At 39.9% G+C, this 27,219-nt stretch overlaps 2 protein-coding genes across 8 annotated transcripts in view; one reads left to right on the forward strand and one right to left on the reverse strand.

Annotated features, from left to right (window-relative positions):
• Positions 1 to 27,219, reverse strand: part of UBAC2 (UBA domain containing 2) — a 151,269-nt gene that overhangs the window by 53,698 nt on the left and 70,352 nt on the right. The window contains exons 5-7 of one of the 3 annotated variants that reach the window (XM_049701192.1): positions 7,611 to 7,734; positions 7,436 to 7,495; positions 4,135 to 4,182 (exon numbers count right to left, since the gene is read on the reverse strand). In XM_049701192.1, coding sequence (XP_049557149.1) covers positions 4,135 to 4,182; positions 7,436 to 7,495; positions 7,611 to 7,734 — 232 coding nt within the window. The remainder of the gene's footprint in view (positions 1 to 4,134; positions 4,183 to 7,435; positions 7,496 to 7,610; positions 7,735 to 27,219) is intronic. The other 2 variants (XM_004273637.4, XM_033435189.2) reach the window with 2 other exon arrangements.
• Positions 13,455 to 26,242, forward strand: GPR183 (G protein-coupled receptor 183). 5 transcript variants are annotated; one of them, XM_049701194.1, is made up of 3 exons: positions 13,589 to 13,603; positions 23,564 to 23,705; positions 24,592 to 26,242. In XM_049701194.1, the coding sequence occupies exon 3, from the start codon at positions 24,610 to 24,612 to the stop codon at positions 25,690 to 25,692; it is 1,083 nt and encodes a 360-aa protein (XP_049557151.1). In that variant the 5' UTR covers positions 13,589 to 13,603; positions 23,564 to 23,705; positions 24,592 to 24,609; the 3' UTR covers positions 25,693 to 26,242. The 5 variants fall into 5 exon arrangements, with proteins under 5 accessions (XP_004273687.1, XP_049557151.1, XP_033291079.1 ...); XM_049701193.1 differs by lacking the exon at positions 13,589 to 13,603 and adding an exon at positions 21,124 to 21,141; XM_004273639.3 differs by lacking the exon at positions 23,564 to 23,705 and having other exon boundaries at positions 13,455 to 13,603.

The following is a 27,219-nucleotide window of genomic DNA, read 5'->3' on the forward strand; positions in this document are numbered from 1 at the left end:
GGGACGCGGGTTCGTGCCCCAGTCTGGGAGGACCCCACATGCCGCGGAGCGGCTGGGCCCGTGGGCCATGTCTGCTGAGCCTGCGCGTCCGGAGCCTGTGCTCCGCAACGGGAGAGGCCACAGCAGTGAGAGGCCCACGTACCGCAAAAAAAAAAAAAAAAAAAAAAAAAAAATGTTGGTGTTGGGAAGAATCCGCCTGCCAATGCAGGGGACACGGGTTTGAGCCCTGGTCTGGGAAGATCCCACATGCTGCAGAGCAACTAAGCCCATGCACCACAACTACTGAGCTGAGCTCTAGAGCCCGCGAGCCACAACTACTGAAGCCCACGCGCCTAGAGCCTGTGCTCTGCAACAAGAGAAGCCACCGCAACGAAGAGCAGCCCCCGCTTGCCACGCTAGAGAAAGACTGTGCGCAGCAACGAAGACCCAATGCAGCCAAAAAAAAAAATGTTGGTGTTAGAAGCCAGAATTGTCAAAGGAAGAACAACGCAACATTAAAACATGTATCAATGGTACGTGTGAATACAGTTAAGTCCCCTACATACAAACGAGTTCTGTTCCGAGAGCACATTCATAAATCCAATTTGTTTGTAAGTCCAACAAAATTAGCCTAGGTACCCAACTAACACAATCGGCTATACAGTACTGTACTGTAATAGGTTTATAATACTCTTCACACAAATAATACATGAAAAAAAAACACAAAAAATAAAGAAAACATTTTTAGTCTTACAGTACAGTACCTTGAAAAGTACAGTAGTACAGTACAACAGCTGGCATCCAGGCGCTGGCATCGAGTGGACAGGCAAGTACCGGCTACATCACCACTGCTTTTACGCTTGCTTCCTGACATCCTGGGCTTGAAATAAAGATTCTGTACTACTGTACAGATACTGTATAGAGTACGGTGCTGTACTCTACACAGTACCGTAAAGGACACAAAAGCACAACCACTTGTAGAGGATGCACGCACGTGACAATCTACGCCAGACATGTGAACTAACTTGACTGGACATGTGAACGCGCACTGCCATCTTTGAAGGTTCGCAACTTGAAGGTTCGTATGTAGGAGACTTACTGTAATCTTAATCTTTACGTAAACCGAACGACCCTTATCCTTTCTGGCAGCAGCTGGAATCCCTGAGGGATCACAGAACAGGACTGTGGAGAGACAGCTGTCCTAGTCAAATTAACTCATTATTGCTCCTCATAAGCTAAACACACTTCCCCAACCCCCCTCCACCCAGGAAAAATATTTAGTCCTTATTCTTTTCTGTGACATCACTGAAGACAGAAAGTGCACTCCCACCTAGCAAAATACTGTCCTGATATAATTTATCTCCTCCTCCTCTTTTAGTCAGCGGGATATTTTTAAGCTATGTATTCAGAAACATTTCTAATCATGAAAGAATGGGTAACACAAGGAGAGAGAAAAAGCAGCCTAAGCAAAATAAATCCACCAATAACTAAATAAAATAAACCCAAAACTGGCAGCTTTTCAGAAGAGCATGAGTAAAGGTTTTGGTTTCTATGACAGCAGATAACACATGACTTAGGTTTATACAAATGTCTTTTTATAAAAAAAAGCTCTTTCTCTTAAAAACACAGATTGAAATAAAATTACTTCCTTACTACATATAGTATGTTAGGAGAACTACTGGTTTCAGAGCTAAAAGGTGATTATTTTATCAACAGGTTTTCTAACATTCCTCCAAAACACTGAAAACCATCTGTGCATTTCTTTCTGGTAGTAAAAGTTTTATTTTCTTTTTAGTATTTTATTTAGGATAAAAACAACCCCCCCCCCCCACCGCCGCCACAAAAAAAAAGGGAAGTTGCCTGATAAATACAGGGAGAGGAGAAGTCAGGTTGAGCAAGAGACATCTGGGACAAGCTGTGGCTTTGTGAATCTCAGATCTCCATCCCTCAATCAGTGGTGTGTAAACCAAACATTCACAAATAGTTTGAATATCCTCCTTTATAATTATCCTTATCTAAAGTATACCATATTATATTAAATATTTCATAACAAATGTATGATTTTTCTGGAAAAAGTCAGAAACAAAATATTCATTAAATTCAAAACAAGCACTAACATCTATGGTATAGCATGAAGGAAAACTGGTGTAATTATCCCTGATATTAATCATCTTAAGTAAACATAGTATCATCTAACTATGGTGGAATAATAGTAAAGAACAAGGCTGATATGAAGATTTATCAGATTTGTGTAATGGTAGGAGGTCAGTAATATTAGTTGAATTAGTTACTATAAAGTGAAGATTCAATTGGCTCAAAGGGGTTTACTAATAGTGGGATTATTCAAATGCTAGCTACATTCATCTGGGGATTATATTTCAAGTACTGAGCAATTCTATTCACTCTTCTGAAACTAAGAATTTTAATGTTAAACATTTGTTAAACTTCTGATCCTTTAAAAAATTAAATCAAGCACCTTACCACCTGTTAAGCATCTGTACGAGAAAAGACTGATCACAACACACATACTTTAGATTTTAAAAAGACTAGAAAGAGATGAAAAATGCAACCTCCAATTCTAGAGCACCGAATGTCACAAAGTGAAACTTTCTGAGGTGACAGCAAGAACTTATTTTAAAACCAGGAATCTGAAAACAGAATAAAGAAAGAAAATGGGATGCCTTAAAACAAACGAGTCACATAATGAGTTATTAAAGAGGGGTTCAGATAATGTGAGCAAATCAATTAACAGTAAACTAACACAATGAAATATAACACAATAAGGTACTTTTCAAATTTTTGAATGCTTTAGGAAAATATCCAAAAAAGGGCTCAAGATTATCACTGCTAAGAGAAACAGAACTTTATCATGAACAAAAGAGTGAATTCTCATGCTGCTTTCATTATGAAAGCAATGAACTACCTATTGTCTGCAGGCTGGTTAAGTACCTGCCAATCAAGCTGGCAGTTCAAGTGGGGATGAGATTAGACTGGGCAGAGCCTGGCCACTGTGCCCCACAGGATTAGTATGACCCCAGGCTGTCCTTTAGATCACTACAAGTCTTAAGAATACCAGGTGGCTCAGATGGCTTGAAGACCCCACAATGGAGTTCAGCTCTGTGTTCCTGAAGCAAATCTGGGCATCTGAGAAAAATGTTTAGGGAGGGGGAAACAAAGTGACTTCAATCCCCAGAATTCTGGCTGGATGTTGTGAGGAGTGAAGGATTAAGTTGTATATGAAAAGAATAAACATAGAAAAGGAATAAAACAGACAGCATAAAGGAAGGAAAGAAGTGAGCAGGCTTAAAGTAATGACCCAGTGTCTCAAAATACCATTCACCCAGGAAACAAGAATAAGTAGTGATAACTTACTTAAAATGTCTGCAGTGGAATGCAGTTATTTCCAAATCCTTTCCCTTTGATGTTATACATGTTACTATAAATCCAGTCTGTAATTTTCTTAGACTTTTCCAAGAAAGAAATTGAAAACTGTATTTCACATATACTAGTTATAAACTTATTTTTAGATAAATTTGGGAGTTCAAATTTAAGCCATGGATGAAAAATAAAGCTCAATTTCATGCTTTAGATTCACTTTCAATACCTCATAGAGTTTATTAAAATAAACTTATATGCTTATTAAAATAAAATAAAATACAATACAGCAGGGTGGGGATGGGGAAGATGAAGGCGGTCTGGCACACAGAGGAGACGCCGCCCTCTTCCTTCTCTGGCCACACACCCTGATGAATCTTCCATCAGTTCCAATCCACCTGACTTTCCACTTAACCTTATTTTTCCCCTTGCATGACCATGTCTCTTTCCAAAACAAGCAGAATATCTCTCACTAATTTTGGTAAATCCAACTTCTTCATTTTCTTTTTCTGCCATTTTGTCCTACTATGAGTTCAACTACTAAGTAATTTAAAAATAACACTGACAAACTCAGCTAAAACTTTCATTAAAATTACCTTGAAAACTGAGACAAACTGGCTTCTTTCATCTCAATTATCCATGCAACTGGCTTTTTCATCACTAAGGTAGCTCTGAGATGCAATCTGACACCTGAATATGACCCATGATCTAAATATGACATTTTTCCTAAAGTTTGTTCAGAAAAGAGGGGGAATTGGGGGAGGGGGGAATCACACTTACAAGTCCACTTATGGCTACAATCCAGATGTAGGAACCAGAGGTGAAAAGCTATAAAAGAAAAAAAAAGGCAACTAAAAATGAAATTCGACTGCCAGTCACAGCATATTTATTTTTACATAACTCCAGCCATAACCATTTATGTTAAGTCTTAATTATATATATCTTAATATAAACAAATAGAAAATTAATAAATATCAATTCTGTTATATAAAAGAAAACAACATACTAATTTTTCTTTTTTCTTTCTTTTTTTTATACCAAGACCTAACTCAGCTTTTCAATAGCCTAAAGCAGATTGGTTGAACCCAGCCCACTCCCGTGCAAAGAAAAATAAGTGAAATTCAAGCATATTCTTAACTACAAATGGACATTAATTGGCTTAAACAAAGTAAAATACTATATAGAAAGAAATTATTAGCATTAACAACATACAAAATATGTAGTCACCATCCAATGCTTGGTGTTAAGTAATGACATGTAATATTAGTTTATTTAATTCTCTCATTTCAATTTCTTGTTATTGCTACTCTAGTTTTAGATGGAAGACATCTGCTAGCATACAGGTCCATGTCCAATGCTGCTCTGCTTAACTGCTGACACTCTCATTCCGGTTTACCCAAGAAAGAGCAAACTAAGTAATGGTATCAAAGTTCATTAATGGCAAAAGCAGTTAGAATTGGGTCTTATGAAACCTCTCCCTTTGTTTTCCAAATCATTTACCTCCAAGGGTGTGCTCAGGGTTTAAAAAAAAAAAAAAGTCACAAGACATCTCAAAGTGTTCCTGCAAGAAAGAAAAGATTTGTTGCCTAATAACAGGATATTATTGGGACGATTGGTGAAATTTGAATAAGATAAAAATTTGAATAAAATTGTGTCAATGTTAATTTCCCAATTTTGTTAACTGAACAATGGTTATGTAAGAGAATGCCCTTGTTTATAGGAAATATACACTGAAATATTTAGGGAATAAAATAAAGTCACATATACAGATTAAAAAAAAAGACTTGTAGCTTAGCGTTTGTTCACATTTAGATCTTTAGATGGGGAGTTTAAGCACTTCTGCTTGTAGCGAAAGAAGCGGGTTCATTGCTGACACTGTGTTACACGAAAACCTCAAAGTGGTGCCCATTTATCAAGGATACATAGAAAAAAAGATACACAGAAAGACGACAAAGGTACGAGATGACAAAGCACAGGTAAAAAAAGAATCTGACAAGCTGTGCTCTTGTGTTAGCTAATGGGGAAATGAGCACTGGCTACAACTTCAAATTTAATCCCTTGATCTAAAATTTAATCCTTTGATCTAGCATGGATGCTTGTTCAGTGTGAATGACTGATAATAACAAGGATGAGAATTATGTGGAAAAATATTTTTCTGTAGTCTTTTTCTAAAAGTATAGAGAACAATAAAACAGCTAATACTTTCACAGCACTTACTGTATGCCTTCTCTCCTAGCTGGGCTTCTTGAGGGCAGGTGCCACATCTCATGCTTCATTTTCTCCTCCACAGCCCCCAGCACTGGGCATTACATGACTGGTTCTTGGGCCATGTGTACTTAAATGACCCTTCACAAATATTTTTGCTCTCCTGATCATGATTAAAGTCATTCATTCACTCATCCATTCATGCGTCAAACGTCCCTGGTTTTAAGAAGTTGTTGAGTAAGAGACAGAGGCACAGAAACATGTGCGAAGATCCGGAGGGGAGGGATGGAAGGAGAGAACAGAAGTTTTGGGAACAAAAGGTTCACGCTTATGTCAAGGTGGGGAGGGGTGGGGGCTGACATGGGACAGGCAAGAAGAAATACTGGATGCCATTCATGCTAAGGACTTCAGATTTTATCAAGAAGCCAGGGGCATTTCCACCTCTACTTTCTGACACCAGCTTCTACCTCACCAACAAAACAAAACAAAACAAAAAAAACAACCCACTCACAATCTCAGAAAAACCAAAGGTGGCAGCCACAGAGACATAAATGATTAATTAATAATAGGAACCAATTGACTTAGTTCTTATTATCTGTTCAGATTACCCTAAAAACTCAATGCTATAATCTCTAATCCTTCAAATGACCCTGTAAGATAGATATCGTTGTCCCCACTTTACAGATGGGCAAATGGGGGCTCAGAAAAAGTGACAGAGAAAGAAAATAATTACCAGAGCAACCAATTAAACCAAAGTCTACGTGACTCCAAAGACTTTCCACAATGCTCCACTGAATTCCTATTCCATAATTAATAAAACAATGTTTTTCACCCTCAAAGATGCTCTATAACTAGAGTCAACAATGAGGCTTAGAGGCTTCCATAACTCGACCCAAGTCTCAAGGTAATGTGTGCAATGTCAGAACTGGAACTTGGGTCTCCTGCCCCCCATCCAGGGTGCTCTTCTACCGTTGCATCTGCCTTCTGTTGTAACATCTTAAAAAAAAATTAAACATGCCACAGCAAATCCTAGTAGTAAGAGTAAAATGCGGAAATGGGCAATTAGGTTATACGAGTATCAGGGAGGATAAGGGAGAGTGTAACGCTATATAGGTTGAGAGATGAAGAATAAACACATTTCATGAGAAACGGCTGTAAACTGGTTAGGAAACACCCACCCCAGATGAGCCACTGCTAACACAGGACAGCAGACTAGAGAAGTTAGAGGAAATGCTGAAGGTTAAAAGGGGAGGGAGCAGGGCATTCTACAGTGACACTGGTATCCGGTTCCACATGCGTGGGGTAAGGAATGTTACGAGCATAATGGTGGATCGAAAGGCCAAGCTACACATGGTACCACAGGAAACAGCAGAATAAAAGTTTACATCAAAAGGTGTGAGAGTGAAAGAAAAGTGACAGGTACTACAGGTTGAAAACTGAAAATCACATATATCTTCTATTATTGCGCCTGGAACCCAGCAGAGAGCAATCAATATTCATGGAATATTGGTGAAGATAATCTTTTTCAATTTAAGTCGAACAGTCAGTCCTCTAATGGCCTTCATCTCAAACCATCTAGTGGATGGTGACAGTGCAATCAGGCCCGTGCAGCGCAGGAGCTATGAAGTTGGCAAAGCATATCTGGTTCCACTTCAGAGCTTTGTGACACTCTATTCAATACATTAATTTTGACAGTGGTTCTCCACTTTCCACCTTTTGACTGTTCTCATTTGTTTCCACGTCATACTATGATTTTTAAAAGACACTTAAACGCAATTGTACAATGAAATTAAAATATTTTCCACCGATACAAATTACAGTGAAAGCTCTTATCAGATTTCTAAAGGCTATGAAAGTATTCTAGTATCTTATATACTTTGACGTTCTTGTTCTGTAACACTTCCTTTGAACGTTTGATATAGATCACAAAGCCAAACTTATGGGAAAAAAACACACTGTTTTCAAGGAGATCAAATGAGAAAAAGACCAAAAAAAAAAAGAGAGAGAGAGATCTGGTTAAAGAAACATGAACATAAAAATGCATACTGTACCTGTAGTCCCAATATATAAATCAGCGTCTTGTTTGTGATGGACAACGGGCCCAGAATATGTGCCACCTGGACTCTCGGGATGGAGCAGTAAAACGGTACAAACAGAGCAAACACAGGTGCCAGGCTATGCAAACAAACACACAAACAAAATCACTATGGTGTAGCACCCGATTTAAAATACCAAGGTAAATGCATATTTGAAGGAACACTGCTTATCATTTTATTTCAGTCTGAAAGCATGGTCTTAGATACACAAGTGGGTTTCTATACATACATCACATCCAAAATAATTTGTACATATATACATTTTAGGAGACCTCTAATTATCTAACCCTGTTGACCCTCTCAAAACTACTGCAGAGAGGTGGTTCAGCATCTACCAATGAACTGTCAGCACTGTGAGAAAATTTAAAGTTGATGCTATGTTTTCTTCTCATGAATGACTTGAAATCTGATGAAAGAGACTAGATGAACCAAAAGCAAGAAACATTACAATTCATCACAGTCAAATCCAAAATCTTCATCTCAGACTTTGTCCAATTACATTTCATTCCAGCACCTGACAAGGCACGCTGCTCCTGTCCTCCCTTCCTCAAATTCCTTCCTGCTTTTGTCTTAAACCCTGTTTCTTGCTGGTCTGCCCATGTGTCTCCCACCACTCCTCGCCTACCCTCTCCAGGGTTCCATTAGAGGCTTTTCTTCTTGCTCCAGTCTCTCCTGGTATAAGCCTAAGCCCTTCTATGGCTTCAACTAAAAAAATGAAGTGAGTCCTCAAACTGTCCGGCTGTCCCCTCACCTTGGCTATGAAACTCGATTTGATCCCTTCGACTTGACATATTCCAAAGTCACAAACGTCTTTCTACTTAAAGTCTTGTTTCTCTCTAATCCATCTGCTAACACTGCCAACAGTATTGTCTTCCCCAAATACAACTCTGATCATGTCACACCCTTGTTTAAAACCCTTCCTTCCACAGGTTGCCAGTATCCAAAGAGGAAATCCAAACATCAGCACGAAAGAGCAAAGTCCTGCGATTCTTTCTTACCAGTGTGGTTCCTTGCAACCGTCCTCCTCTCCCTTCCCCTGATCTGGCCCATCCCCTCTCACCCCTTCCTCGCCCAGATGCTCCCTGGGCACCTTAGGCTCTGATGACTATTCACTGACACAGGTTATTGTTTCAACACAAGTGTCCGCTGCACTTTTCTGCTTAGGAAACTTACACTTACGGTGTATGACAGGGCTCAGCTCCTCTTCCCAGAGATTCCTCCACCCTCCTGCTGGTTAGCTGCTCTCCTTCACCCTCACAGCTACCCCAGTTTCACTGTTTTTTTTTTTTTTTGCGGTACGCGGGCCTCTCACTGTTGTGGCCTCTCCCATTGCGGAGCACAGGCTCCGGACGCGCAGGCTCAGCGGCCATGGCTCAAGGGCCCAGCCGCTCTGCGGCATGTGGGATCCTCCCGGACTGGGGCACGAACCCGTGTCCCCTGCATCAGCAGGCGGACTCTCAACCACTGCGCCACCAGGGAAGCCCTCAGTTTCACTGTTTGAGTGAATCTGTGTGAGAGGCAATGGGCCAGCCACAGCAGCTCCGTCCACATCTCTAAGTAAGAAGCAGCCCCGAACCTCAAGGAACTAGAGCTCCAGGACAGCGAACTCACATTCCTACGAGGGCGAGGCGGGAGACATGAATGAGGCATGTGGTCTGGACACACACTTACACCCATTCTTCATTAAACTCACGGCTTAATTTAATTAGTCTTTTATTTTCTCATGTTTTGGATAAGTGGCATCGTACAAAGAACGACTGCTTTTACCATAAGAAAAATGCAAGAAATATTTTTCACTTCCACAAAGAAATGTTCTCATTATCATCTCTGTGGAAACAACAGGTCCCTCTCGTGCATTTTCCCATCTTCGATAGAGAATGTATTTAATTATGTAAAAAATTATTCACTGTCCTCTCGATTCTATTAAAAACCAAACCAAACCAAACACAGGTTGAAGATGTGATAAATGGCAGCAGCATCTACAGGCAGCTATAAGAATGTAGTAAATGCTAGAAGAGGGAAAACCCCAACCAGTGAACAGCTGAGCGCCAGGCCCTGGTCAGAACCGGAGACCCGAAGACAGGTAAGATGCAGCCTCCCGCGGTCTCGTAAGGAGACGGCAGGGACAGGGCAGCAGAGGTCTGCAGACAGCTCGGCGGACAGGTCTGGAATGCTTCACTCCTCTGGCCCTCCTCCTGGGCTGAATACATCCCAAGGCAGGGAAGGAGATACATGCCTGTGGTTATCCCAGCATTGGACCCAGTGCTTGGCACAGGAGAAAAGCTCATTAAATGTGGGGCAATGAAACAAGTCTTATTCTTGAACAGCTGTATGATCTACATCTTAACTAACTATATAGGGTTTTTAAAAAAACCTCCCATTAGATTATTCATTTTATGAGAAAGCACCACGTACTAGTTAGCGTTGCATCCCCCTAGCGCCTAATGCGGACACTTACCCGTAATCGACCGGTAACATTTGTTAGATTAAAAAAAAAATTAACGAAAGCAATTTTAACAGAGGGTTATTTAAATTGTCATTCTAAATATCAATACTACACACAAACACAGCTGATGAAGCAGCTGTGCATTCTTTTCGTTAAAAAGAACAAGTTAATCGCTCCTGGGCTTAAAATCCTGCAATGACCCACCGCCAGCCAAGAGTAAAAGCCAAAGTCATGACAAACACGCACAAGACCCTGCGTCCCCCACCGCGACCTGCCTTCTACTCCGTAGACTCCCCCTACTCGCTCTCACTGCTCCCCGGACACAGAACCAGGCACACTGTGCACCAGGGCGCGTGCCGCTGCTTCCCCCTCTCCTGGCCATCTTCCCACAGACAAGTGCATCACTCACTGCCTTACACCCTTCAGGTCTTCACTCAAATAGCAACTTCTCCAAGAAGCCCTCCTTGACCACCCCACTCCAAACTGTAGCCCGCACTCACCTCACAGCCCCACCCCTACTCTGCCTTCTCTCCTTCCTCTCCCCACAGCACCAATAACCTCCGGATTTACTATGCGGCTTATTTATCATCTGTCTCCACGACTAGGATGGAAGCTCCATGAAGGCAGGGATCTCTGTCAGTCTGTTTGCTGCTTTACCTCCACTCTCTAGAACCAGGCCTGGCACAGGGTAGTTGCTCAGTGAGTACTTGCTGAATCAATGAATTTCTCTTTAAAATGGTAAAACCATACAGCAGAATTTGTCTTTTGTTTTAAAGAACCCCTTTTCTTGTTTTGTTGTTTTTAATGGGATTGAAACATACAGTTTCATAGATATACTCAAAATATGGCCTGTTGTTCTCTTGGTAATAATAAGAAAACTCTATTTTGGTTGCACTTGAGTTTCTCACTACAGAACATGACTTTAGGTACCTAACTTATAGAAGGTCTTCTGTTTACATTTAGCAATAAAGTGTGAAGAGTGAAGCTATAATAAAATCTGAAGCAGAGTTCTTGTTGAGGTTACATTCCAACGTAAACTAAGAAATACTGATAGGAATTTTAATGACCCCAGCTCATATCTTATATACCAAAATAGAAGAAGTTTCAAAATTCCTTAGAAGTTATTCATCACTGTGTAGTTTTAAGTGATGACTAAACACTAAACCACATCTACCCATAATACAAAAGCACATAGTTCAGACCACGGTTATACAGGTTGTTTTGTAGAAAATTTCCATTGCTATTTCTATACACACTGAGTGTTTTTAGTCACTGACCAGTTTTTCTCTTTTCCTTATTTTATGACAACATTTTTTCCTTATATTGGCAACAACAGCTCAGTTTGACCTTTTTGTATTGTGAACAGCTAACTTCTGGAAGTCCTATCTGGCTTAAGCATATAGGGCTGAAGTTCAGAAAAGAGGAACACGGTTCATAAAGAATTCATTCACTAACGTCACTAATATTTATTGAGTATCTACTCTATACTCACAACTGTGCTTGACAGAACAAATAAAATAGTAGAAACTCTCAGTTCAGGTCACAAACGTCCATCTCTTCTACAGAAAAGGACATGGACTCCACTTTTACAGTACAACTAAAGAAATCCTGGTAACTTTCAACAATAAAAATAAGGTTTGTGAGCTCATGAAATTATCTCACACTAAACCTCAACGGCATCTCAGAGGACAACTACCCTATCACCTCTTCTTTATACACTTGACTACTCTAATACCAAAAAAAGGGGGAGATCCACTTTGCTAGAACATTTACTTTACCTAGATTTCATGATATAACAACGTTTTACTTAATAAAAACTATTTCAAAAACTAAAAACCAAAACCCCACCAGGATGGCTTTTCAACAAATTGAAAAACTTCTTCTCAACAGTGTCTTCTTCAAGGATTCTTCAATCCAAGTTTTAAAGGAACTAGTTCTGGAAGATTTTATCATATTGATCCACCAAATCATAAAATCTCTGTATTTCCCCCTCACAGAATAATTGGACTAGGAATTATCTTGGTGATCATTTAGTTCAATACTTTTATTTTATATAATGGGGTGGAGACCCAAAGAATTTAGGTGAGCTGTAGCTCTTCTGTTTGACAAGGTTTCTCTACAGATCTTCAGCACTTTAGAGCTTATAAGAACCTAACAAGCCTCTCAATGGAATCACACCGCTGAGAGGCTAAAGGTCCTCAGCCACTTGGACAGAATCCTGGAGTGGAAGGGCCTCTGAGGTCACAGGGTTACAAATTCCTACCAAATGATTCAATTCTCTCTACGACATCCCTCAAAATAGTCATCCTGTTTATGCAAGCACCTGAATAAGAGACAACATGCCATTTTTTTATGATCTCAACTTTTGAGATCTACTTTCACATTTTGATTTGAAAGCTGTCTGGTAACCTCCTCTTACAAGGCCTTCCTTCTACTCTCTGGAGTTAGGAAGACTAACACATACAATCTAAACCCTTTACCATGAGAGCTTCCTAACACGTGAGGGTAATGATCACGTCCCTGCCAAGCCCAGACATGCTCAGTTTATTCCATCATTTCTCCTAAGACCTGGCATCTAGACCCCTCACCACCCATGCTCTAAGGTCATCCGTGCCCTGTAAAACGCAGCCTCCTGAGTTCACTGGGAATGGCCAGATCATCTCTCTTGTTCTGAGCGCTATATTTCCATTATTTTAGCCTGCAAATCAATTTGCATTTTGATAGCCATGTGACACTGTTGGTTTAAAGTGAGTCCATTAAGGCTTGAAGGTGAACAGCACAGGTCTCCTTCATCCTGTGCACGAGAGGCAATTCTAGCTGTAGGATGCCCCCTTCAACTCTTCCCTCGTCATGCATGTGTCCATGCAATCAGCGATCCAGTCAGTTGGTCTCCCGCCTGAAAATACTGACTAATCACTGTACACATGCATTTTTCTCCACTCACCACAGAAATTTCTGTTTCTTTCTCATTAAGCTGTTGATAAGATACAGAATGAGTGAACTACTCCCTGCACCAAGTTTCCAGGCAGACAGAATTGTCAAAATTGACATTTTTTCCCTTAAAATCTTTAAAAACTCACACTTTACACATAATATGGATACAAAATCATCAACAACTATGATTCTTTTTTTTTCCTGGTTAAGGTTTATTGCTTCAGTCTCTTCCAAAGGATTTTTTTTTAAACTTAAATCTTTATAGAAAAATTTATAAAGTTCCATAGATATCAAAAATTCATAAATTCCAAGGGGTTTTTGGATAACCCTTTTTTAAAAAATCACTAACAGAAAAATTTCACTTCCTATTAACAAAAAAAAAGTGCACACGCACACATGAGGCTAACTGATCATTACTGTGCTCAGTCACAGGGTGACAGAAAAAAAGCCACCACCATAAAAGGATGTCTGCATAATCTCCCTTAAAACAACGTGCCAAGGTTAACCTACTTCAGTTTGGGTGAATACTGACTGCCACCACACAGAGGTCCCAACAAGGCACTAAGAGGTAAGTACCAGATATTTTGCTTTTTCAACAAGGTCTTGTGAGTTAAGAAAAACTTTGAAACCCTAATTAAGGTTGAAGGTAAAGGTAAAGAATCTATTCAACAAAAAGCTATAAACATTTCTAACAAAGATTTTATCATTAATATAGTTGAGACTCTCTGGTGACAGGCAGTTCTAATAAGCTGATACTAAGCTGGGTGAAAGCAATGGATCATGCCAGAAATATCTTTGCCAAAAAACAGGGCTAACTTTGTACTTCTGTGTGAACTCACAATTACAAAAAACAGTATCAAATATTAATCATCAAATACTGCCAGTATTTCAGGATACTTTATGAAGGAAAGGAACAAAGTTATTTTAAAATGGAGTATTCCTACACTTAAATGTACTGTACTTATAACAAGTTATACAGCACAATTTAAAATAAAAGAGTTAGTACATGTTACTATTTGACCACATATGTAAGTACATAAAAGTCTTTCCTATACTTCTATTATTTCTCTACTTTTATACTTTCTATTATTTCTCAGGATAGAATCCCAGTAGTAGAATTCCTGGGGCAAAGGGTACACATCTAAAAAAAAAAAAACAACTTCAGATATAAATTGATATTTTTCAGTTTACAAAAACATTTTACCAATTTACTCTCCAACCAGTGACAGTCTGGGCCTCACTGCTTCTCAGCCAACATGAGTATTTTAATTCTAAATATAAACTATTGATCTAACAAGTGAAAAAAGAACATCTCTTTGCTTTATATTTATTTGATGATCAGAAAGACTAAACACATCTCCGTATTTTTTTCTAGAACTTCTGTGTGCCCCAAAAATATCACAAAACAATGAATTATATGCAGTGAATTGCCAGTATTTACGTCCAGGTTGGGAATGGAGGTAACAGAAACTTGGTAAAATATAAGCTGTGCAGAGACTTCCTCTAAAGGAGGGTGTGTTTTTTTTTTTTATTTTGGCGGGGGAGGTGGTCTCACTTTAAGTACAATATAGTGTAGTGGTTAAGAGCATGGGCTCTGGAGTCAGGCTTGAACTGGGGCTCCATTATCTACCAGCTGCGTGACTCTGGACAAGTTACTTCCCAGGCTTCAACTGCTTCATTTGTAAAATGGGGAGTAATCATACTGCCCAGGTCTTACAGCACTGGCTCTCACAGTAAGTGCTGGAAAACTGCCTGTTACCATTCTCTCTTCCCTCTGCCCATTAAACCACGGAAGGATGAATCCAACACGCAAAGTTTCCTTGCCCTATTTCCTTCCCATTTCTATGGGAATTATTTTTCTTGAACTTACTTCTAGATCTTTAGAAAATATTTTACATAAAGACTGAGTCTGTGGATGATTATACATCTAACTGTGTTCTCTGTCTGGACTTTGCATTTGCGAGCATTTCAGTGCATGTTTTCTCTTGGGGGTTAATCATAGTTTTGGACATAATACTGCAAAGAGCACACCGCTCCAGAAAGCATTCTCACTCACAAGGTTCACCTATCATGTGGTGGTGGGAATTCCTTTTATAAATCACTTTCAACTAGCTTCTGAGAGCTTTTCAGTAACATGACCAGTCATTTAATGGAATAAATATGACTTTCATTCATTTATGCTTTCCAGAGGCATTTACTAGATATCTGTTGCTGGCCAGTTCTGAAACACTCTATGGGATAAAATGAGATAAAGCCATCATCCTTAAGAAGTTTACATCTAAAAAAAGAGCTCACCATCCAGTAAAGGAGTTTACTAGTGACAGCTTTCTCTCTGCTATGGTTAAGGGCCTCCTGGAGTTGTTAAAATGCCCTGGTTGTGTATGTGCTGAGGATGTGCAGTACCCTCCAGTCTGTATCCTTCTTAGCTTGCCAGGAAGTTTGTAAAATAGTGGGCTTCAATGTAAGATGAAATAACACACGTTAAAATCCTCTGAAAACGACAGAGGTAACAAAGATCCTTGTGGTATCTGGAAAGCCCAAAGAGAAGAATAAAAATATTTTGCTAAATATCTGCAAATATTTAAATACCAGTATAAAAATAAATTAACAGCATAAGAGCTATCCTAGGTCTTCACCATCTTCTCTCAGTGGAAATTTTAGTCCAAACTGTTTTATAGACATCTTGTTAAAAATAGTAAAAATCTAAGTTTATTTATAAAACTTTTAGTTACTTTGAAATATGCTACAAATAAATTAATGAATTCCTGATTTATATCAGCATATTTCCTTCCTTCCCTCCCTCCTCCCTCTCCCTACCTCCCTAGCCCTTCTCTGCTCTCTGGTTGAGACAGGTGTATGAGTTGGTTTGCGTTAAAGTTTTGAGATGTCTTCCTATTTTACTTGTTTCCTACCAATAACCTCAGATCATGCTGGAAATAGGAGCTAGGGCTAAAACATACTACACTGAATGTGATTTCTGGAGCCAAACTGCCTGGATTAAATCCTGACACTTAACAGCTGTGTCTTTAGGCAAGACTCATAAGTGCTCTGTGCCTCAGTTTCACCCGTGGCAATGGATTTGGGAAAGTTTTGTGAGATTCAGTGAGTGAACATACATAAGGTGCCCAGGGCAGTGCCTGGGACACAGTCTATGCTGAATAATACTGGTTACTATTATCAATCAAATGTATCCTGCAGTCTGATAAGAAACTTTGAGGATCAAGAAAGCTGGGATTCTGCTATTCCTTAACGGATATTTATTGAGCATCAATCATGGGTCAGCTGGAGATGCACAAAATTAACAACACAGCCCCGACTCTCAGGACTTCACAGGCCAGTAGGAAACAGAAACAAAACAAACAGTACAGATGCCAGTACAGAGGGCAGTGCCCTGGTGAGGACACCCCACGCTGCCTTTCTGCGGGGCAGGGGGAGGTGCTGTCGGGGGAGCAGGAGAGGATAAAACCAGGGAAGCTTCCGGGAGCAGCTGATTCTGAGCGAAGCCCTGAAGGAAAGCAGGAGCTGAGGATCCAGGACCGGGGAGAGGAGGCTCCAGAGAGAAGGAAGAGGGTCAGAAAGGAACAGAGCTGTGAGAGAACACAGGACATCAAAAGACAGCAAGCAATCTAGTAGGGCCAGAGCCAGGGGGTCACAGGATGGAAGACGGCTAGAGATCCAGCTGAAGAGGGAAGCAGACCCCGAGCACGAAGGAGACCGTGTGGCGTGACAGACGGCTTTCAGTTTGCCTGGGCACCATCTGAACGGCACTGTGCGCGCTGAAACTGCAACTCCACGGAGAAGTGAGGGTGGCCTGAGGCAGGCAGGGCAGTGGGAGCAGCACGCACACAGGCAGACGGACAGACAGAAGGGGACGTGCAGAGGAGAGGCCGGGGGCCGGAGGGCTGAAGGCAGGAGGCAGCGGGGGATGAGGACACGGAGGCCTGCGTGGTCCCTGGCTTGGCAACAGTCCTGAGGGGGGACCCTGAGCAAATGATCCAATCTCTCCCGAAGTTTGCTTATCCATAAAATGAGGATATTTAATGTTTCTGACTAAGTTCTATGAGGTAATAGAGACGAAAATCAAGATCTGAAACTCGCTTGAACTTTAAGGAGAAAGGGTTGTTTCTAGAAATATTTTGGATTCAGAGGATAAAGATTATACTGACTCAGCCCTTCATTATAAGGAGTCTTTGTATATTATGCAGTTGGTTATCCTACATACAGGTCAAATCATGCCACAGGGAAACACAGTATTTGTCTTCCTTACACTGAAATGAGTATTACGGTGGGATTATATTGTCTTCCAGTTCCTAAACATTATGCCATATACTTCAAGTCCGCAGTGCTACCACCTCCTCTGTCTTCATCTCTGAAGACTTTCATACCGTCCTAGTCAGTATTCAAGCTGCCAACAGCCACACAAGGAATAAATAATCAGTGAAAGGTGAAAGAAAACTAGCCAGACTGTGTAAAACCCCAAATGTGCAAATGGGTGTTTAACCAGATAACACAAATGTCAGGCACCTTTCACTTTCCCATCAATTCCAACGTACGTGTTTACAGAAGGTGAAGTGTCTTTAGCGGGTGCCCACTGGGTTCAGGACACCGCCAAGGCACAAAGAGGAAAGTGCAGATGGGCCAATGCTGTTTTTTTTTTTTTTCTCCTGTTCTGAAGAAGCTCCCTGTGCACTGTCCTGCACATGACCCTGTGCACTGTCCTGCACATGACCCTGTGCAGACCTACTGAGAGGTGGGCAGGACCAGGCTGTGTCCTGGGGTGAGCCGCAGGGTCCCCTTCCACAAGCCGGAGGATGCAAGCGAGCGAGCTCCCTAGGAGACAGGGAAGAGAGGTGCCCTCAGACGACTCAACTCCTGACACAGACACTCTGGCACGTGGGAGGTTCCGTCTGAGAAAGTGGGGGCACCTGTCAGTGGTCACCTTTCTGGACAATCTTCCCTATATAGTCTCCCAAAAAATCAATCTTGGACACAGCTATCAACCTAGGACTCAAAGCTAGTGAAAAAAAAAAAAGGTATCACCTGATAGTGTAGGAAGATCTCTTTGACTAGGTTATCGGGGTGTGTGCTGGCTGTCAGAGCGGTTGAGAGCAGGGTAGTAGTCTGGAACGGCCATCAGACTGCACCAGTGAAGGGACGCGAGGCTGGGCCTGTGCTGGTCACTGCCCGTCTGTGCCTCAGCGATGCCTGTTTCGCACCTGCCTGTTTTGTAGGCCAGTGGGACACACAACTGCTCAGGTGATGGTTGTTGAGTCACCGTAAAGCAGGTGAGAAACATGACTGGTTGAGTGCTAGGCCCCGGTATGTGTGACACTGGACCAAACTCAGATGTCCCTGTTTGCTCAGCTTCAAGAACAAGGAGGCTTTTTCAAGCAACTGACAAATACGTATAAAACTAGGTAACAGGAGGAAGCAGCAATGATTTCTTTCTTCCACAGGGTATGTTTGTCCTCAAAGGCAGTAGACAGCCCCAGCCTGCTGTCCTGATCCATCTGTGCTCATCTGCTTCCCGGGAGACCAAATCCTTGTTGCTCCTTTGAGCCTGGAGCCTTCCTCTGCCCCCTCCTTTCCCAGTGACTTTATTTTCCCACTCCAGAAATTTTCCCTCAATCTTACCCCTCTTCAACAAAATAACCAAAGGACAGTGTAGCAACAGAAATCAGACAAACAATGGGATCAAACAACAACACTCATCATTTAACAACAGACAAGTATCACTTGTATCTGCACGTCCATTCTTGGGTTGTTTTTGAGAGTGCACTCCTGTAACTTCCTCTTTGGTGCAGGCCACTGTGGGCACTTTGAGTCACAGCATCTCAATGTGTAAACATGGTCCTGAGCAGACTTCATCTCACAGAGAAGTCACCTCTTATTAATGATCATGTCAGCATGATCTGACCCATTCGATTCATTGCTAAGGACTGAATTTAAACAAAATTACTAGAAGTTTAACCCCTTCTTACTTTTAAGTGTTGATGATTATTAAGCGAATAAATATTAGGGGTATCCAGGACATTTCAGGAATCTTAAAGCTAAACACTAAAAGCTGGTATTCTAGCATTTACTAAATCTTTGAATATAATGAGGATTTTATTCTGTTTCTGCCACAAATAAATCATTATCCAAGCAAGTAAATTGGGACTGCAGAAGTACCCTGTGAAAAGTCACAAATGCCTCCAAGTTGGTATCCAGGCTAAATAGTTCTAGAGTACAAATCACATTAGCTCTTAGTTTTCTTTAATACTAATAAATGAGTTTTGAGGGGGCCTTTTATTTTTTCCTTTCTGTGGCTAGAAAGAACTTGACAGTTCATGTCAACATGTCTGGTTATGCAAAAATGACACGATAGTGTCTTAAGAAACACTAGCTACTCTATTAGTGAGGAAATCAATTCTAGAGAAAAGCACACACAGGCCCACTTTCAAAAATGTAAGTGAAAATACTTCGGAGGATATTTTGCTGTGGAAGAACTTGCTGTTTTACACGTTAGGATAATAGTAAAGTTAAAAGGATCAATATTGCGTTACAGAGACAAACCTGAGATAGCCTCGTTTGCTTATTAACAAAAATGTTAAGAGAACTGGCACAGATGGCTGCCCCGTAGTTCCTTGGGTGGAACCTGAATAAGAACCCACACTTCCCGCAGCCCAGGTACTATCTGTACCCTCAGGGCAAAGCTTGCAATCCTCATTCTTGTCTCTCAGCTGTGAGGCACTAAGGACAACTTAGAGACATTGTACATCCTTTCATCAGAAAGCATTATGAGGAAATTATAATTATTACAGGTACAAGTATTCTAAGGAAAAAAAATTTAGAACAAACATTTCTTTATGCTTTTCTTAAGGCAACAAAATGACGAGCCATAGTTTCAATACTTTCAAGTACAACTCAGTATATCTATCCTAAATACCACGTCAGACGCTGTTGTCTAATAATTACGACAAATACTTAAAATATAGTGAAAGAAAGAAAGAAAGGATTTAGTTATGACTAAAAGAGGAAGGACTAGATACAGTTAAAAGGGGAATTTGCAATCGAAAGCTTAGTAAAGGAGCACTGTAATGCAAAGAGCAAGCAGAACCCGGGTGTGTGTGTGAGAAGAAACATAGCAAATACTGAGATAACACCTCATTCAGACAACAGCACATTCCCAACATCCATCCTTCAGTTTGAGGTCCTCAGACATTAAAAGGTATCATTTCTGAATTTCCAGGATCTAGCATATAGAGGAGGCACTAAACCCAATTTTTGCTGAATAAAAGAATGGAGTAAGTCAACGTTCAGGAAAGTAATCCTGAATCCTAAAATGATTAAAGGAAGGGATAAAATAATATTTCCGAGGGAAGATGATAATAAATTGGGATTGGTTGATATAAGAACGGGATAACAACAGTCAAGTATGTGAAAGTGGCTTTCTCTCAATTTGGAAAAGATAAAATGGACTAAAACTATAGCATTAGTAACACAGGATAAGTAACACCAAAGGTAATATACTAGAGCTGTTGACGGATGGAATCAACCTTCCAGAGGTTACTAAATATCCAAAAGAACACATTTCAAAACAGCCCAGAGTCTCCTTTACTTGAGATCCTCTGGGTCAGCCCATTTACACATCCACGTTGTGCAAGTGCCTTTCTTGGACCGACTCGGGGCAGGGGCGGGCAGCAAACAGCCCTTCCCCAGTCTCCCCCTCAGGGCTCCATGACGCAGCGTCCACCAGTCTGGCCTCCCACTTGGGAAGGCACCTCTCCTGGAGTGGGAGTCCCGTTGTCCTCTGGAAGAATCGTCTCCCTGCTCTGGAACGGCTAGGCCACACGTGCCCCGGCTGTTTGTGTACAGGTGAGGATGGCCCTGAAGCCTAGACCAGTTTGAAACTACAAACTCTCAGTTCTTGAAAGGCAGCGTGAAGCAGCTGCCCCTGCCGAGGACTGGACAGAGTAGGAGGCTTGAAGCCAGGCTGGCAGAGAGAAGGATCCAGCATGACCCTTACCTTCTCTGACAGAGGTTTCCTTGAGTGGAGAGTGGGTGCGTGATGGCAACACCTGGCTTGCAGGGCTGCTGGGACGGTTCTTCCAAACATGACTTAAGGTAGGCACCTAGCGAAAACTAAGGCATAAATCTGAATAAAGAGCACTAGCTTTGAAAAGTATGTCAGAGGACAAGGCTTTTGCAAGAAGAGCTGAATTTCAAAAAAGATTTCTTCAGATTAAAAAAAATTATTTACCTATTTACTCATTTCATAGTCAATTCATGTTTGGTGTTAAAAATTTAGAATATATGATGAAACTCAAAAATTACTTGTACTTGTGAACTATGTTTTGGCCTATATATCCATGCAGGGATGTGTGTGTGAACAGCTGCTTTTCCTACCGGCAAAGTGGCCTGTTGTGGAATCTGCTTTCCTTACTTAACATCATCCTCTGTCAGGAAATAGGCATCTACATTGCCATTTTCAGTGGCTGCATCGTATTCTACTATACGGCCATAAAATACTTAACCAGTTCCCTAATGACGGACATTTGATTTGGTTGCAAATTTTCGCACTTAAAATTAACACTGTGTTAAACATCTTTTTCTTAACTTAAAATGTTCTGAAAACACTGCCTTTTGTGACTCTACTGGGTTTATTTCATTCAGTGAAGCAGCTGGGCGTGCATTTGCAACTGGTAGGCAATGGCACATTCTCTGATTCATACATTAGTGTAACTTTCCTAATCTCTACAATAATTATTATTCAGATGGAGGATTAGCAGACTCCACAGTGTATTTTTTCCCCCACCATGTATTTTAAAGGCAGTTCCCAGGAACCTGCTTTGGAAGACTCCTCGAAATAAAATTTACATATTGAGATTTTCAGAAAAACATTTTTTTCACAAAAATTAGAAAAATAAAGGCAGCTCTTAATGCCTGTTCCTAAACTGCAACCCGTGCCTGGAATTTCCACCTCTCCCTCCTGAAAGCCACTTCTCACACGAGCGAAGCCTTTCCCTACTAACTGCAAAAAGTTTTCCTACTTTTATTCCACAACTGCAATTTACACAATTTCCCTTTCAAGAATCACTCCATCCCCCATCCCCGCACAAAATATAAAGTCCATATTTATTGGTTTTTGTTTGTTTTGTTTTCTATTTCATTAATATCTCCAATTAATTTTATTATTCTACTTTTTTGGGGCAAACTCAGTTCTTTTCTAGCTTCTTGGAGCTGTATATTTAACTTAGCTATTTTCAATTTTTTAAGAAATGAATGCATTCAAGGTTTTGCATCAATCTCGGATTAACTCTTTAGCTGCATTCCACAGTTCTGTAGTATTTTTGTCCTTCGGTTCTAAGCACTTCAAATTTTGCATTGTGATTTCTTAACCCATGAGTTCCTCAGAAAAATATATCTTTAGATTCCAAGTGCATCCTTTATCTTTTTATTTTTGATTTCTAACTTAGTTGCACTGTACTACTCACAAGGAATGTGAGCTGCTAGCTAATGATTTTCTGAGAAATCTGAGACACCTCTCATGATCTAGTACATGGTTAAATTTGCAAATAATTCTAATGTGCTTTCAGCACAAATTCTGTTAGCTTTTAAGTCATGTTGGGTCAATCTTTTTTTTACCTGTCATATTCTAATAAAAATATGTTAAAATCTCCCATTATGGCTGTGGATTTGACCATTTCTCCTTTAGATTCTGTCAAATTTTGCTGTTACACATACAGTTCATGATTCTTTTCATGCCCTTGGTGAACTGTTCTTTTTAACTTGTGTAGCGACCTTCTTTACCCCTATTAATATTGATTGTGCCTTGGATTCTATTTTTTTCTGATGTTAATATTGCTACTCTGGCTTTCCACTGGTTGGGGTTTGCCTGGTATGCGTTTTCCCATGCCTGTTTTCAAACTTTCCAAATCGCTTTGAGTTCCCTCTTTTCTAAGCAGCATACAGCTGGATTTTTAAAAATCCAAACTGACAGTCTCTGTCTTCTAATCGGTGAGTTCAAGCCATTTAAATTTGTTGTGACGCATTTCCTACCCTCTTATTTTGTGTTTTCTACCTATCATCCTCATCCTTTGCTTCTTCCCAGTCTCCTTTCTTGTATTCCCTTGATTAATAAAAAGTTCTACTTCCTTTGTTGCTTCCTTTTGCTTTAGGTTGTATTCCCATATTTTCATGATTAACCTATCAACACTGTAGATAATGCACACCTATGACATTAGTGCAATCCTCTCAGAACCCTCCTTGTCCGTCAGCATCACTGTTTTAAGATGGTTAGAACTAAGTTAGCAGAGCTCCAGTTCATTTAATACCGCAGTCGGAGAAGTAGATTTGTGGTCACTGCTTTGATAAGGCTAGGGATAGAGTTCTTTCCTTTAACATACAGTACCATCATCACTAGATATATTCAACTTTTCCCTCAGCTTTGGTGACTTTCAGATTTGTGCATAGAGATAGACCTATCAGAAAATTATCTTTCTTCTAAAAATAACTTCACAGAATTTGTTGCTCTTCTCTTCCTTAGTTTTATCCAAGTTCAGCCTCATAAATGGAGTTTTATTGTAGGAGTTTTCCAATTTTCAACTGAGGACTTGAAATTTCATCTTAGACGTTATTTATAACAAGAAACGAGTTGGAAATAATCCAGATATTCATAAAGGGAGTAGGTAAGCAAATTATGCATTAACACACTGTAATACTGCAGAATATCTATCAAATGTCTATATAAGATCTACACATAGGACAAAAATATAGATTACACTGATCCATGAACATGGTAAATGAATAAAGCAGAACACAGAACACCACATGTGTAATGCGTCCTACAGTGTGTCCATGTAGGAACACATACTGATGCATCAGCGGGGTATCTGCATTAATTTTGAAGTTTCCCCTTGAAGCTCTTACATTTTTTCCCTTTGTTTCTTTTTCTTCTTTTTTGTTGGGGCTGCTGTGGTCATCGTCTTCTTTTCTTTCTTTCTTTCTTTTCTTTTTTAAGAGAACCTAACAAAGGCCTTAGCTTGTTTCTCACAATTTTGGGGTTAACACAAATCAGATCACTGTGGTGAGTCCATATTTCACTACATAAATGTGTGACTGACTTCATTTCCTGGCAGTGACATGCATTTGGCGGAAAAAAAAAAGTCCAACTGATATTCAATTTAAAAGCAAAGTGTTACGCTTCCTGAAATGTGGGGTGCTTTACATGATTTTACTCTTAACCAGACAATGATTCAGAAAAAGGAAGGGGAAATTTCTGCCGAAAAAGTTAGTGCATTCCCTCTTCTCGCAAAAATACATTTGCCCTATTTAAACGGTTCTATTTCCTTTGCCAGAGCTTTGCCAAAACCACCAAATTGTGAGAGTAAAAACATAAATTTTATTCTCTGCTGTTTCTGTTACTATATAGTATGTAACCACATTACGTATCACAGATTATAAAAAATTATATCAATCTTGAAATTTTAAAAGTTAGATCTATAGGAGGCAGTTTTTATCGCTTTTAGTTAAATATGCTTTTTTAATTAAACGTACCCTTCTTGGTTTTGTTAGAGACCTTGAACACTGCTGATGGATATAAAAATGGACAACTTTACTACACCCTCTGCAGCTCCTCTGGAGAGCGACTGTGACCTCTACGCCCACTACCGCACAGCCAGGATCCTCATGCCTCTGCATTACAGCATCGTCTTCATAATTGGGCTCGTGGGAAACCTGTTGGCCTTGACAGTCATTATTCAAAACAGGAAAAAAATCAACTCTACCACTCTATATTCAACCAATTTGGTGATTTCAGACATACTGTTCACCACCGCTCTGCCTACACGGATAGCCTACTACGCACTGGGTTTTGACTGGAGAATCGGCGAGGCCTTGTGTAGGATAACTGCTCTCGTGTTTTACATCAACACGTACGCAGGCGTGAACTTCATGACCTGCCTGAGCATTGACCGGTTCTTTGCCGTGGTGCACCCGCTGCGGTACAACAAGATGAAAAGAATTGAACATGCAAAATGCATTTGCATATTTGTCTGGATTCTCGTATTTGCTCAAACACTCCCACTGCTCATAAAACCTATGTCAAAGAAGGAGGCTGAAAGGACTACATGCATGGAATATCCAAACTTTGAAGAAACCAAATCTCTTCCCTGGATTCTGCTTGGTGCATGTTTCATAGGATATGTACTTCCGCTGGTAATCATTCTTATCTGCTATTCTCAAATCTGTTGCAAGCTCTTTAAAACTGCCAAACAGAACCCATTAAGTGAGAAATCTGGTGTAAACAAAAAGGCTCTCAACACAATTATTTTTATAATTGTTGTGTTTGTTGTCTGTTTCACACCTTATCATATTGCAATTATTCAACACATGATTAAGAAGCTTGGTTTTCCTGATCTCCTGGAATGTAGCCAAAGATATTCATTCCAGATATCTCTGCACTTCACAGTATGCCTGATGAACTTCAATTGCTGCATGGACCCTTTTATATATTTCTTTGCATGTAAAGGGTACAAGAGAAAGGTCATGAAGATGCTGAAACGTCAAGTCAGTGTATCAATTTCCAGTGCCGTGAAGTCAGCCCCTGAAGAAAACTCACGTGAAATGACGGAAACTCAAATGATGATACATTCCAAGTCTTTAAATGGAAAGTAAAAAGGAATTAAATCTTGCATTTATAGCAAAGTAAACTGTATGACAAACTTTGCAGGACTTTTCTTATAAATCAAAATGATTGTTTAACTTCTAATTAGGATTCTTTTAAATTCCTTTCATTGGGCACTATATTTCTCACCTCCAACTTGGAAGTAAATTGATATATATGCATTTTTTTACACTCGAGAACAACATTAAGCAAAGTTCTAATTTGTAAATGAAATACTACACCAAAAGGGAGCATATTTTAATAACTCACAGTGTAGAAAGAAAAGTTTTGTGTTAATGAAAAATTTAATCATTAATATTTCCTGCCAATAATTTGGCAAAAGAAAAAAAGACTGTTAAAATTGTATATTGCCAGTGTAGAAATGTTAATATTGTAACATATTTCTTTTCTTTTTTTTGATAACATATTTCTTCAGTTCATGTTTCTTTCAATCTTAGACTTTATCTCCTCGATAATAAGTTTTTTTGTTTTGTTTTGTTCTGAGTCATAAATTTTTGTTTCAAAAAACTCTTTTGGAATAAAGAGCTGGATGCTACAAAATTATGAGTATGTCCTTCAGTGCTCACTGTCAACTCTCAGCAAAAGTTACAGGGAGGATAAAATTAGCAGTAGACAGAGTTTGGACAGCAACATTATGGTGATGAATGCAATGAAAGCTCTTCCCAAACAGCCAGCATAGCATTCAAGGGCCACTGGTCAGGAATATGACGAGGACTTCCTGTGCAAGGAGGCACCACGTGCTAAATTCTCCTTGAGAATAAAAAAGTATACAAATAGCCTTGGTTTTTCTTGGGTCCCTAGGGGATGGTTTCTTATTTATACAGAAGTTGACAGTACCCTGTATCTGTATTTCAGGGGTTTCGGTTACCAGAAAGGGTAGGGAGGATGAGCAGTGGGGTGTAGTTGTCACTTGCCTAAAGAAGATGGGGAGTAAAATGCAAAATCATAAACTTCAGAGTAGCCAGGATTCTTTACAACATTATATAAATAAATATATAAATTTTATATAAATAAATACCTTTTTATGAGTAGCATGACCTCTGCAAATACAATCACCCATCTGCCAGCTCAAATTTGCTTTATTGAATCCCCAAATTACCCCAATACAGTATCCATGTTAGCAATGATACCAAGTTTGATAACGGAACTAAAGAAATGAAATGCTGTGTCATGAGTCATACTTAAAATTTTTATTAGGCTTTATATCCTGGAAATATTTTCTTTCAAAGTCTTCTCTTACTCATTTTCAACTTTTATCCTGTAAGAAAACTAATCTTAATGGTTGATTCAGCACCATTTACTGAGTGCTTTCTGATTTGTATTTTGTTAATTTCATAGATAGCTAGCTGACCTTAAAAAGCCACTGTCAAAAATAGGCACTGGTCCTTGTTTCACCTTACGGAGACAGGTGAGACCACAGGGATGCAAGTCAGGAACTTAGGGCCTCTCCTTCACTCCATCTAATAAACATTTCCAAGTGAAGGAGAAAAAAGGGCAAAACACTAAATTTTATGCAG

This window comes from Orcinus orca, chromosome 18, assembly GCF_937001465.1.
Source record: "Orcinus orca chromosome 18, mOrcOrc1.1, whole genome shotgun sequence".
In the NCBI taxonomy this organism is placed as follows: domain Eukaryota; kingdom Metazoa; phylum Chordata; class Mammalia; order Artiodactyla; family Delphinidae; genus Orcinus; species Orcinus orca.